We start from the raw sequence: 12123 nt of genomic DNA, 5'->3' as shown, positions 1-12123 counted from the left end.
TTTGTGATGAAATTTGTAAACTGCATTTTGTACATTTTTGGGCTGGTGAAAGAGGAGAGAAAAGAGAGGTGGAGTGGAGTATATATAGAGAGAGAGCCTCTGGGGAGGTCTTCACGGTATTCAACTATTTATAGGGAATGTGCAATCCGCAACGTATAGGGCCCTATTCGTTGCATTCGTGGGACAGCGAAACCTATGGCGAACCCCTACGAATGCAACAAATCCTGAACGAATAAACCCTCCACCCTCCTGACCCCCCCAAGACTTGCTTAAAGTCCCTGGTGGTCCAGCAGGGGTCCTGGATCATCTCCTGCATGTACACCGTCGGCTGCCGGTATTCAAAATGGCGCCGATAGCCTTTGACCTTACTATGTCACAGAGGCTACCGGTGCCATTGGTTGGCCTCTGTCACATGGTAGGAGCACAAGATGGTGCCGGCCATCCATTGCTCCTACCATGTGACAGGGGCTGACCAATTGCACCGGTAGCCCCTGTGACATAGTAAGGGCAAAGGCTATCGGCGCCATTTTGAATACCAGCAGCCGAGGCGCGAGTGCAGGAGATGATCCAGGACACCCGCTGGACCACCAGGGACTTTAGGCAAGTCTTGGGGGGGGGGGTCAGGAGGGTGGGGGGTTGTAGCTAATTAAATGTAAAGGGAACAAATGCTGAATTCAACGTATTAACGGATTGGGTTCCCCCCCCTTGACCGAATGCAATGTATCTGGGCCCCGACGAATACATATTCCGAATCCAACGTATACTTTCCAGCTGCACATCCCTAACTATTTATATCACTATTGGAGGGCCAGCTAATAACTCGAGGTAAGTTTTTGGTGATGGTTTAGGGATTTGGGACCAGTTTTACATGCAGAGTGAGACTTACAAACAGCACAGTACACCTCAGTGAATATTTGATATCATTTTGAGTTAGGAAAGTCTCACAAAAATGAGATTTCTACAGTGTTCTCTCGCCCTCGCTTGATAGTACCCTGGTATAGAATCCATCAAGCTAGGGTGAGAGAAAATCGTAGAAATCTCATCTTTGTGAGACTTTCCTAACTCCAAATGACATCAAATCTTCACTAAGGTGTATTGTGCTGTTCGTACTTCTCACTCTGCATCTAAAACTGGTCCCTAAACCACCACCAAAACCTCACCTTGTGTTATTAGCTAGCCCTCCTAGAGTGATATAAATAGGTGAATACTAAGAAAGCTTTATAAAAAAAATCTTTCTCTCTCCCCTACTTCACAAAATGCAAATATCAGGGGGCACAAAAACTTTAACACACCCCTAAGTAGGTGCAGTAAATTGTAAAATTATCATAGACACACCCCTTTTTCTTATTATAGGCATTATCCATGCAAAATTATAGCATTTTGATGAACCTAGGGGTAAATTTGGTTGTCTGAAAATGACCCTCCTTTTTACACATCTAAAAATATGCTCATGTTCCTCAGCCTGCATACCTACCTATAGACAAATTCTTGAATTTAATTTATTGATTGATTGAGCCCAGCCTTTCAAAATCACCCAAGGCAAGTTAAAAATGTACATACAATCTAAAGAGATAAACTATATTAAAAATAAACTCATTTCATAGCAGCAAAACCAGAAATTATACAAAACAGATACACAAAGAAGAGAAAAATAAAAGATTTCCCCCCTCACGTAGCCGAAAATTTTAAAAATGTTTTCAAAGACCATGTAAGCAGCAGCAGAGCATGTAAAAGGTGCACAATAGCATGACTGATTTGGAACCATGGTTGACCTAATTGACTTTATTAGAGGAGTAACTAAGGGGCCAATCCAATAAAGTCACGTAGAAAGCGGGCGATGAACAGTCAGCACCTGCTCTTTTCCGCATGCACGCAAACCCAAAGGTTTTCGTGACTGGCGTATGCCAGTCACGAAAACCGACACCGATAAACCCAGTGTCGGTTTTCGTGACTGCCGTATAGTCACGAAAACCAATGCTGAGTTCATCGGCGTCGGTTTTCCTTAGCGGCAGACAGTATCCCATAATTCTTAGCAGTGATGGAAGAGGTCTTTTCCTAGTTGCTGCATTAACGTGATTGCCATGCCGAAATCCAAGCGAGATAAGAAGGTAAGATGAAAAGCTTACAAGTGAAACAGAATTTAATAGAAGAATTGCGGAAATGTGTGGATACATACAAAAACCTGTTTGTGTCATCTACCGAAAACATGAGAAACAACAAAAAGGAGGTCAGGAATGCATAGTCATGAAAACCAACACCGGATTTATTGGCGTCGGTTTTCCTTAGTGGCGGACACCACGAAAACAGATGCTGATAAACTCGACATTGGTTTTCAGCGAACTAGTCATGAAAACGAACGCCAGGTTTATCGATGTCGGTTTTCGTGGCTGTCCACCGGTAACGAAAACTGACGCCATTGAACTCAGCGTCGGTTTTTGTGATGGGTCCGACTGTCAATTTTTTTTTCTTTTTTTCTTTTCTTTTTCTTCTTTTTTTGATGCGCACATCTATTAAAGTCTGCTTCTGGCAGGCGTTAATAGATGACAGTTAAATGTGCGTGCGAGACGCACATTTTTCTTTTTGTATCAGGAGTGAAAGCCTAATAGCCTCATTCACATGCATTTGCTTGTGAAGAGCGCTATTACATTCACTCCGTGTTGGAAGTGCGTTGAATATGCGCTAATCCCCTTATTGCATTAGAGGATTGATTAGCGCCTATTCTACCAGCGTCCAACTGCATGTTAACAGTGCGCTCGGCTCAGCACACCATATTGCATCGGCCCCTAAGAGATTCTGCCCTTGGGGCTGTAATGAGTAAAGGGATAAATAGCCCACCAGTCACTTTGCTAAATGAACAGGGCCCAGTGCAAAGAGGACCTTAAAGACCAAGGTTTCAACTTAAAGCCTTAGAGGATGCAGGATTGGGAACTAATGGCCCTAGATTGTATTTTCAATTCTTCATGTGTTGTTTTCTTTACAAATCTAACCTCATAAAACTTAGGTGCAAAAGTCAAAAGTATCAAAGCAGACAGTCTGAGAATTTCCCCCTTAAATCCCCCTTTTTTTTTTAAAACTGATTGTTCAATTGTCTTCACTAAGGGGAAGTAAGGCTAGAACATATTGGGACAGATGTACTGAAAGGTTTTTTTGTCTCATTGGGGAAAATGTTTAGTACATACAGTCTTATTGCACTGTAGTTGATCATTGTTTAAAGCTGCCTCCTTATTAGAGCCTCATAATGTGCAGTCTCTGCATTAAATTATTTTCAATCCTGGTCAGGTGATGCAGATTGAAAAATCACACTGCTTGACATTTCAGTACATGTCAGTAATGTCATTGTAAGGTCACTAATGATTTGGGTGATCCATAAAGTGAGAAAAAAGCCTTTGGGAATACTGGCACCCTGTATACTGATAAAAGTCTGCACATTATGCTGGGATGCACATGCTTTTACCTGCATTGAGCGAAGGCATTTTTGGAGGCAGGGTTAGGGCAGAGAACATGTAACATGCCTAGTTTTGCATTTTCAAAATTAGGTGCATTTTTTTATTTTGAGGGAAAAAGTATCTGCAGGAAAAGGAGGTACATCTCCATGCATACTTCTTCTCTAAGCACTCCATGAAGTTAGCAAGTAGCAAATTTAAAATTAAGTGGAAAAAATTCTTTTTACTCAATGCACAATTAAGCTCTGGAATTTGTTACTAGAGGATGTGGTTAGTGTAGTTAGTGCAGCTGGGTTTAAAAAAGGTTTGGATAAGTTCTTAGAGAAGTCCATTAACTGCTATTAATCAAGTTGACTTAGGGGCAGATTTTCAAATCTTACGCGCGTACCCCCCGAAAACCTGCCCCAAGTTCCCCCTGTGTGCGCTGAGCCTATGTTGAATAGGCTCGGCAGCGTGCGCAATCCCAGGGACACGCATACGTCCCGGGGCTTTTCTGGGGGGGGGCGTGTCAGGGGGCATGTTGCGGTGGCTCGTCATCCAGGGGCGGAGCCACGGGCGTGGTTCTGGCCCGGGGGCGTTTTGGGGGCGTGTCGAGGCCTCCGAAACTGCTCCCGGGCGGGGGAATCGCGCAGCAGGAGCGGCCTCAAAAGGAACGGATGCAGTCTGCGCGGCTCGGCGCGCGCAGGCTGCCGATTTTGCACAACCTTGCGCGCGCCGTCCCCAGATTTTAAAGGATACACGCGGCTACACGCATATCTATTAAAATCCGGCATACTCTTGTTCGCGCCTGGTGCGCGAACAAAAGTACGCGCGGGCGTACTTTATTAAAATCTACCCCTTAGAGCAGAGCTTTCCAAACTTTTCATGTTGGTGACACACTTTTTAGACAAACATAATTTCGTGACACAGTAATTCAGACTACCAGCAAACCAGAAGTTAAAGGTTAAACGAACAAAATGTATTTCAACAATTTATGTATGTTTCCTTAAATATATACATAAATAAAATGTTTCACAACACAACCTATCTCATAATAAATATTTGCAGGCTTCCACTTCCTCCATGCTGATCTCGTACATTGTGAGATCAGCATAGAGAAAGTGCTACTCTTGCACATTCCCAAAGATTACATGTGCCAATCACTAAAAAGTAATTTTTTTTTTTACCTTTGCTGTCTGATCTTAGTTTTCTAATCGGTTGGTCACAGGCTTTTTTTTCTACCTTTCCTTTCTTGTTTTTTTGCCAATTCCTTTTACAGGGTCTTTTTTTCTATTTCTTTTCTCTCCATCTGTCTTCCCTCAAACACACAATCAGGTTCTCATTCTCACACGCTATCTCACACATTCTCACACACACAGACTCTCACTCACATGCAATCTCACACATCCACAGCTCTCACTCTCACATGCCTCTCTCTCATACATACATACATACTGTCTCTCTCGTGCACATGCTGTCTCACTCTCACACACACAGGCTCTCTCACTCCTACATGCTCTCTTGCTCAAGCACAGGCTCTCACTGGCACATGCAGTCCCTCTGCACGGGTTGCCGAAGGATGGGCTCTTCAGGAGGCCCTGATCTTCCCTGGCCGTGACATGGGATCTGCAGCGGCCCTGCTATCGGGTTTCCTCCTCTTCTCGGGCCGTCGCCACGTGGGATCCGCAACGGCCCATTAATGCTGCTCTTCTTCTGTACGCAGCAGATGCTCCTCCTCCTTCCTGCCCACGTGGCTCCGGCAACGTTTTTCTTCCAGGGCTGCACAGGCAGGAAGGAGGAGGAGTGAACGTGACCCTTTTCTTCGGGCCGTGGTGATGTAAGCTCCACCACTGCCCGCCGATCTTCCTGCTATAGTTCCCTGCTTCCGCCGGCCCTGTGGACCGGGCGACACACCTCCACACTACAGGCGACACACTAATGTGTCCCGACACACACTTTGGAAAGCTCTGCCTTAGAGAATACCACTGCTATTACTGGTGTCAGTAGCATGGGATCTTTTTAGTGTTTGGGTACTTGCCAGGCACTTGTAGCTTGGATTGGCCACTGTTGGAAACAGGATGCTGGGCTTGAAGGATCCTTGGTCTGACCCAGTATGACAATTTCTTATGTTCTTATATTCTTAATTTTCAAAGGAAAAGTTCCCAGGTACTTCTGTCTTCAAGAATTGATGCAAAACCCACATAATAAATTACCCATGGAACTTTGCATCAAAAATTGTTCCATAGTCAGGACAATTTTCAAAACTTTGGATAAATATCAGCTTACAGTACCTAGGTAAATTGATCTTATCTGAAAGTTACCGTCTGCCTTGCTAAAAGTACTTGGCTTCCATAGTACCCAGACTTTTATCTGGGTTAAAAAGTCATTCCTGGGGGAGGGGTTGGGGATGTTAAGATTGGGGAGAAGACCTTCTACAGAGGATTTTCAGAAGTATATGCACTTTTTTCGTCCCCCTCCATCACCACACAAATAGCTGGTAGCAACTATCTAGGTGCTTCTAGCATGCATATTTTATGCTAACTAATTTCCAAAGTGGGTGTAGTAGTAATGCCCTGTGTACTTTGAAAATTGCCCCAATATAATCAAATAATTCCTAGAAAATCATAGTGTACTTTTAAGATGAGCTGTGTTTCCACTGATTAGTTCATCTTATATTTTTTTCTCCTTGCTTGTTTTCTAATATTGCATTAATACACGAATATTGTTTCACAATGCTTATTTATGAGTGATTTGGTAAAAAAAAAAAAAAAAAAGTATATTAATTATTTCAAATATATTCATATTTTATTTTTAATAACTTTTTGAATCTAGCATGGGAATAAATCATGACAATGATCACCCGTCCTGTGCAGATGGTGTCCATATCATGTCTGGGGAGTGGATAAAAGGGCAGAATCTAGGCGATGTATCCTGGTCCCGGTGCAGCAGAGAAGATCTTGAAAGATTCCTCAGGTAATCTGCCAAATTCACAGAACCATGTAATGCATGCTTAAGTTTTGCCACAGTTCCAAGAAGTTGTCAGATTCATACTGCAGTTATCAGATTCAAACCATCTGTTTCCACTTCAGGTGAGGAAATCCATTTTAATTTTTAAAAGCGTGTGGTCAGGTTTCATTATGACAAGCATCTGATGCATTTATTCTCATGCAGTTCCAGTAGCTGTTTTTGTCCAGAAGGGCTTTAGGTTTGATTTTTAGTGATAATTTTATTGGACCAGTATAAGAATTTTCTGAAGATGATAATCTTGTGCATGGGCATTTGACAGCACATAGATTTCTTCTTCAGAAATGTCTGTCACATCTGAAGAACAGATCCTTGTGGTCTCAAAAGTTTATATACAATATCTGGATAATTGTACTTTTGGTTGCAGCTTTGAAATTTTGGGAAATCATTTTCAAACTTTACAGAAATCTATGAGCATCACATATATTGCTCTTTCTAACATAATCCCAATGAGGATCATCTTAAAAAAAAACAAAAAAAACAAACGGAGGGGCTAATTTTCTAAGGGTTTAGGATGCTAACCGTTGGAATTTAGCCCTTTTGAAAATTTACTAGGGCTGAGTGCCTAAATATAGGATCCTAAAAAGTGGGGAGTCTCTGGGGAGAAGGGGGGGGGGGGGAAGAATTAGAGCAAAGCAACAAAGTTATAAGCTTAGCATCAATTTTCAAACTAAGTACCTAACTATGACCTAAATTTATCATTTTTGTATTCCCGATAGGTGCTATCAAGCTAGGTTGAAAGTACGATATACAAATCTCATCTTTGTGTACCTTTCCTCACTCCAAATCACATCAAATCTTCACTGATATGATGTACTGTGCTGTTCATACCTCCGACTGTGCATGTAAAACCGCCCCTCAAAACCTAGGCCACCACCAAAAACTCACCCCGAATTACTGGTTGCCCCCCCAAAGTAGTATAAATAGTTGACTAATATATGGGCCTCTCCTGAGACGCTCTCTCTATCTCACACACAGGATTTGCAATTTTTAGCGCAAATCACGTTTCAGGCATAATGCTACCACACGCAACGCTAAGCAACCACCCCCTTATTTTAATTTACTCCTCTCTAACTCCTCCCAAACTCTTCCCATTTGGGAAATATTTTAAAATTTGCATATGCATCTCATGATGCATTATTTATCGCAGGCATTAGGGCATTATCGTGATTAGATAAATAACCCTGTATGAAGTCTACATCTAGGCAAATGAATATCACGTCTAAATTTAGGAGCCTATATTTTAGTCTTCTAAATTCATGTGAATTTTCAGCTGAAAACTTAAGCTCATAGGTTCTGCAGAGAAAATGGGTCCCTCTATAAATACAGGCATTTTTCTGATTTGTAGAGAGGATTATCTTTAAAGCTGTCATTTTGATGTTAACTAGTTAGACCTATAATACGTAAACCATGTGTAGTTTCATTTTTTGATTGAGATATATAACCTTCAAATTTTCTGTAGACGGCTAATCTCAAGGAGTTGAATTTTTCCCATAACCTCAGTAACTCTTATGTATTATGTGGTCTACAGATTAGAGAAAAATGATAGTTCTACTCATGGCTTAACTTTATGATTGTGCAATAGATGCTCTTTAGAGTTATAACAATGTTAGAATATATTGTAATATATACTTATGATAAATGACATGATTTTGAGTATGATTCTTCTTATCACATCAACAATAGGAGATGGTAGTTTTTTAAAATGAAGTTATTTATTTATTTATTTATTTATTTATTTATTTAGAATAATTTATTGCCCATGCCCTTCAATGTTCAAGGTGGCTTACAAATAAAACACATAATCAAGTCAATTAAAAATGATAAGAACACGTAAAACATATAAACATAAGAACATGCCATACTGGGTCAGACTGAGGGTCCATCAAGCCCAGCATCCTGTTTCCAACAATGGCCAATCAAGGCCATAAGAACCTGGCAAGTACCCCAAACTAAGTCAACTTAATTAATAGCAGGTAATGGACTTCTCCTCCAAGAACTTATGCAATCCTTTTTTAAACACAACTATACTAACTGCACTAATCACATTTTCTGGCAACAAATTCCAGAGTTTAATTGTGCGTTGAGTGAAAAAGAACTTTATTTATTTATTTATTTATTTATTTATTTAACACTTTTTTTATACCGGCATTCGTAGGACACATCATGTCGGTTTACAAGTAACTGAGAAGGGAAATTACAATGAACAAGGGAGGGGCTAACTGGGTAATATGCAAAATACAAAGGAAGAGAGTCAACAGCAGAATTACAACTTTTTGCATTCAAGTTAGGGTTAAATATGCAAAAGAACTTATAAACAAATTAAGCGAGGCATGTACACTTGAGAAATTAGCATATGAGGGCTTATTTACAGTAAGAGGAGGCAAGTGCACATATGTATAGTTAAAAGCTAGTGGGGGGGGGAGAAAGGAAGGAGGGAGCAGGGGGAGAGGGGCGGGTGGGGTAGAGTGAAGAGGGGTACAGTAAGGCACGGGTACTTTGAGGGAGGGGTTGCTAGGGGGTGAGAGGGAGGGGTAAAGGGGGGCTAGGAGTGCAAGGGAAGGAAACAGGAAGGGGTGGTATAAAGGCTGAGTGTGAGCTGAGGTGGTTCGTAGGACAAAATTAGGATTGAGAGGAGTTGGGGTATGCCTGTCTAAAGAGCCATGTTTTGATTCCTTTTTTGAAGTGGCTCAGGGATGGTTCTAGGCGGAGGTGGACGGGGAGGGAATTCCAAAGTGTGGGGCCCGCAATAGAGAAGGCTCTATCTCTCGTAGTGGTAAGGTGCCCAATTTTAAGTGAGGGGATTTGGAGAGTGCCAGCAAGGGAGTTTCTCGTGGGGCGATTAGCTTGGCGGAATTGTGGCATATTTTCAAGCCAGGGTGAGTTGTTATTGTATAGAGTGTTATGGAGGATGGTGAGTGTTTTGTACTGGGAACGGAAGGCGATGGGGAGCCAATGGAGGTCCTGGAGTATGGGAGTGATATGGTCTGTTTTTCTGGTGTTTGTGAGGATTCTTGCCATGGTGTTTTGGAGGATTTGGAGGGGTTTAATGGTAGATGCTGGTAGGCCTAAGAGGAGGGAGTTGCAGTAGTCGAGTTTGGTTAGTATAGTGGTTTGCATCACAGTACGGAAGTCGTGGGCGTGGAGGAGGGGCTTCAGTTTTTTGAGGATTTGGAGTTTATAGAAGCCCCCTCTTAGTAGTGATTTAATGTGGGATTTGTAGCTTAGTTGATTGTCTAGGGAGACTCCTAGATCTCTGACACTGGGGGGTAGTGTGTGAGCTAGTGAGGCGTTTTGAATCATTTGATGGATTGAATCGATTGGTTGATTTGCTAGGATAAGGATTTCAGTTTTAGAGGCGTTGAGTGCTAGGTGTAGATTGGAGAGGAGGGAATTGATGGATGTCAGACAAGATTCCCAGTACTGAAGGGTTTCATTGATGGATTTCTGGATGGGAATGAGTATTTGAACGTCGTCTGCATATAAGAAGAATTTTAGTCCAAGTTTAGAGAGGAGGTGGCATAGTGGGAGTAAGTATATATTGAAAAGGGTGGACGATAGAGAGGAGCCTTGGGGTACGCCTTGTGTAAGGGGAATGTGAGCGGATTCAATATTATCAAGCTTGACTAAGTACTTTCGGTGGTCGAGGTATGAGGAGAACCAGGCTAGGGCTGTGTTTGAGATTCCTATCTCTGCTAAGCGTGATATTAGGATTTGATGGTTCACTGTATCAAAGGCGGCTGAAATATCGAGAAGGGCAAGTATGTATGATTGGCTGTGGTCCATGCCTTTGAGGATGGTATCCGTTATAGCAAGTAGGAGTTTTTCGGTACTTCGATCTTTACGAAATCCATATTGTGCAGGATGAAGAATATTGTTTTCTTCTAAGAAATCGGTGAGTTGTGTGTTAACCACTTTCTCCATGATTTTAGATAAGAAAGGCAGATTGGATATGGGTCTGTAGTTTGCAGGGTCATTTAGTTTTAAATGAGCCACATGCTAACTTCATGGAGTGCCCCATGCTAACTTCATGGAGTGCCCCCTAGTCTTTCTATTATTTGAAAGAGTAAAAAACTGGTTCACATCTACCCGTTCTAGACTTCTCATGATTGTAAGCACCTCTATCTTATGCCCCCTCAGCCGTTTCTTCTCCAAGCTGAAATGTCCTAACCTCTTTAGTCTTTCCTCATAGGGGAGCTGTTCCAATCCCCTTCTCATTTTGGTAGCCCTTCTCTGTACCTTCTCCATCGCAATTATATCTTTTTTGAGAATCGGTGACCAGAATTGTACACAGTATTCAAGGTGCGGTCTCACCATGGAGCATTACAGAGGCATTATGACATTTTCCGTTTTATTCACCATTCCCTTTCTAATAATTCCCAACATTCTGTTTGCTTTTTGACTGCCGCAGCACAATGAACCGATGATTTCAATGTGTTATCCACTATGACGCCTAGATCTCTTTCTTGGGTAGTAGCACCTAATATGGAACCTAACATTGTGTAACTATAGCATGGGTTATTTTTCCCTATATGCATCACCTTGCACTTGTCCACATTAAATTTCATCTGCCATTTTGATGCCCAATTTTCCAGCCTCACAAGGTCTTCCTGCAATTTATCACAATCTGCTTGTGATTTAACTACTCTGAACAATTTTGTATCATCTGCAAATTTGATTACCTCACTTGTATTCCTTTCCAGATCATTTATAAATTTATTGAAAAGTAAGGGTCCCAATACAGATCCCTGAGGCACTCCACTGCCCACTCCCTTCCACTGAGAAAGTTGTCCATTTAATCCTACTCTCTGTTTCCCCTCTTTTAGACAGGTTGTAATCCATGAAAGGACATCGCCACCTATCCCATGACTTTTTATTTTTCCTAGAAGCCTCTCATAAGGAACTTTGTCAAATGCCTTCTGAAAATCCAAGTACACTACATCTACCGGTTCACCTTTATCCACATGTTTATTAACTCCTTCAAAAAAGTGAAGCAGATTTGTGAGGCAAGACTTACCTTGGGTAAATCCTTGCTGACTTTATTCCATTAAACCATGTCTTTCTATATGTTCTGTGATTTTGAAGTTTAGAACATTTTCCACTATTTCTCCTGGCACTGAAGTCAAGCTAACAGATCTGTAGTTTCCTGGATCGCCCCTGGAGCCCTTTTTAAATATGGAGGTTACATTAGCTATCCACCAGTCTTCAGATACAATGGATGATTTTAATGATAGGTTACACATTTTTACTAATAGGTCTGAAATTTCATTTTTTAGTTCCTTCAGAACTCTGGGGTTTATACCATCCGGTCCAGGTGATTTAGTACTCTTATATTTGTCAATCAGGTCTACCACATCTTCTAGCTTCACCGTGATTTGATTCAGTCCATCTGAATCATTACCCATGAAAACCTCCCCAACATCCTCTTCAGCAAACACCGAAGAAAAGAAATAATTTAATCTAAATATGGAGGAGACCTGGGGGTAGAGACATGTCTAAAGATGTGTTAAAAAGCCAGAAGTGATAGAATAAAGGCCTATAAGTTAGGTTTCTCAAAGGTCTTTTAATGCTTGCCTGAATAGATAATGTTTTAAAGCTTTTTTGAATTCCTTCTTGATGGATTGTAATCTCAATGATGGAGGAATGGCATTCCATATGATGGGGCTTGCAATAGAAA

At 41.5% G+C, this 12123-nt stretch overlaps 1 protein-coding gene across 1 annotated transcript in view; it reads left to right on the top strand.

Annotated features, from left to right (window-relative positions):
• ADAMTS19 (ADAM metallopeptidase with thrombospondin type 1 motif 19) overlaps window positions 1-12123 on the top strand; it is a 465279-nt gene that overhangs the window by 232495 nt on the left and 220661 nt on the right. Inside the window, exon 9 of the mRNA XM_029619011.1 lies at window positions 6255-6395. Within this exon, the coding sequence (XP_029474871.1) occupies window positions 6255-6395 (141 nt within the window). The remainder of the gene's footprint in view (window positions 1-6254; window positions 6396-12123) is intronic.

This window comes from Rhinatrema bivittatum, chromosome 1 (genome assembly GCF_901001135.1).
Source record: "Rhinatrema bivittatum chromosome 1, aRhiBiv1.1, whole genome shotgun sequence".
Lineage (NCBI taxonomy): Eukaryota > Metazoa > Chordata > Amphibia > Gymnophiona > Rhinatrematidae > Rhinatrema > Rhinatrema bivittatum.
Note: the sequence above shows the minus strand (reverse complement) of the source record. Positions and strands in the feature narration are given on the sequence as shown.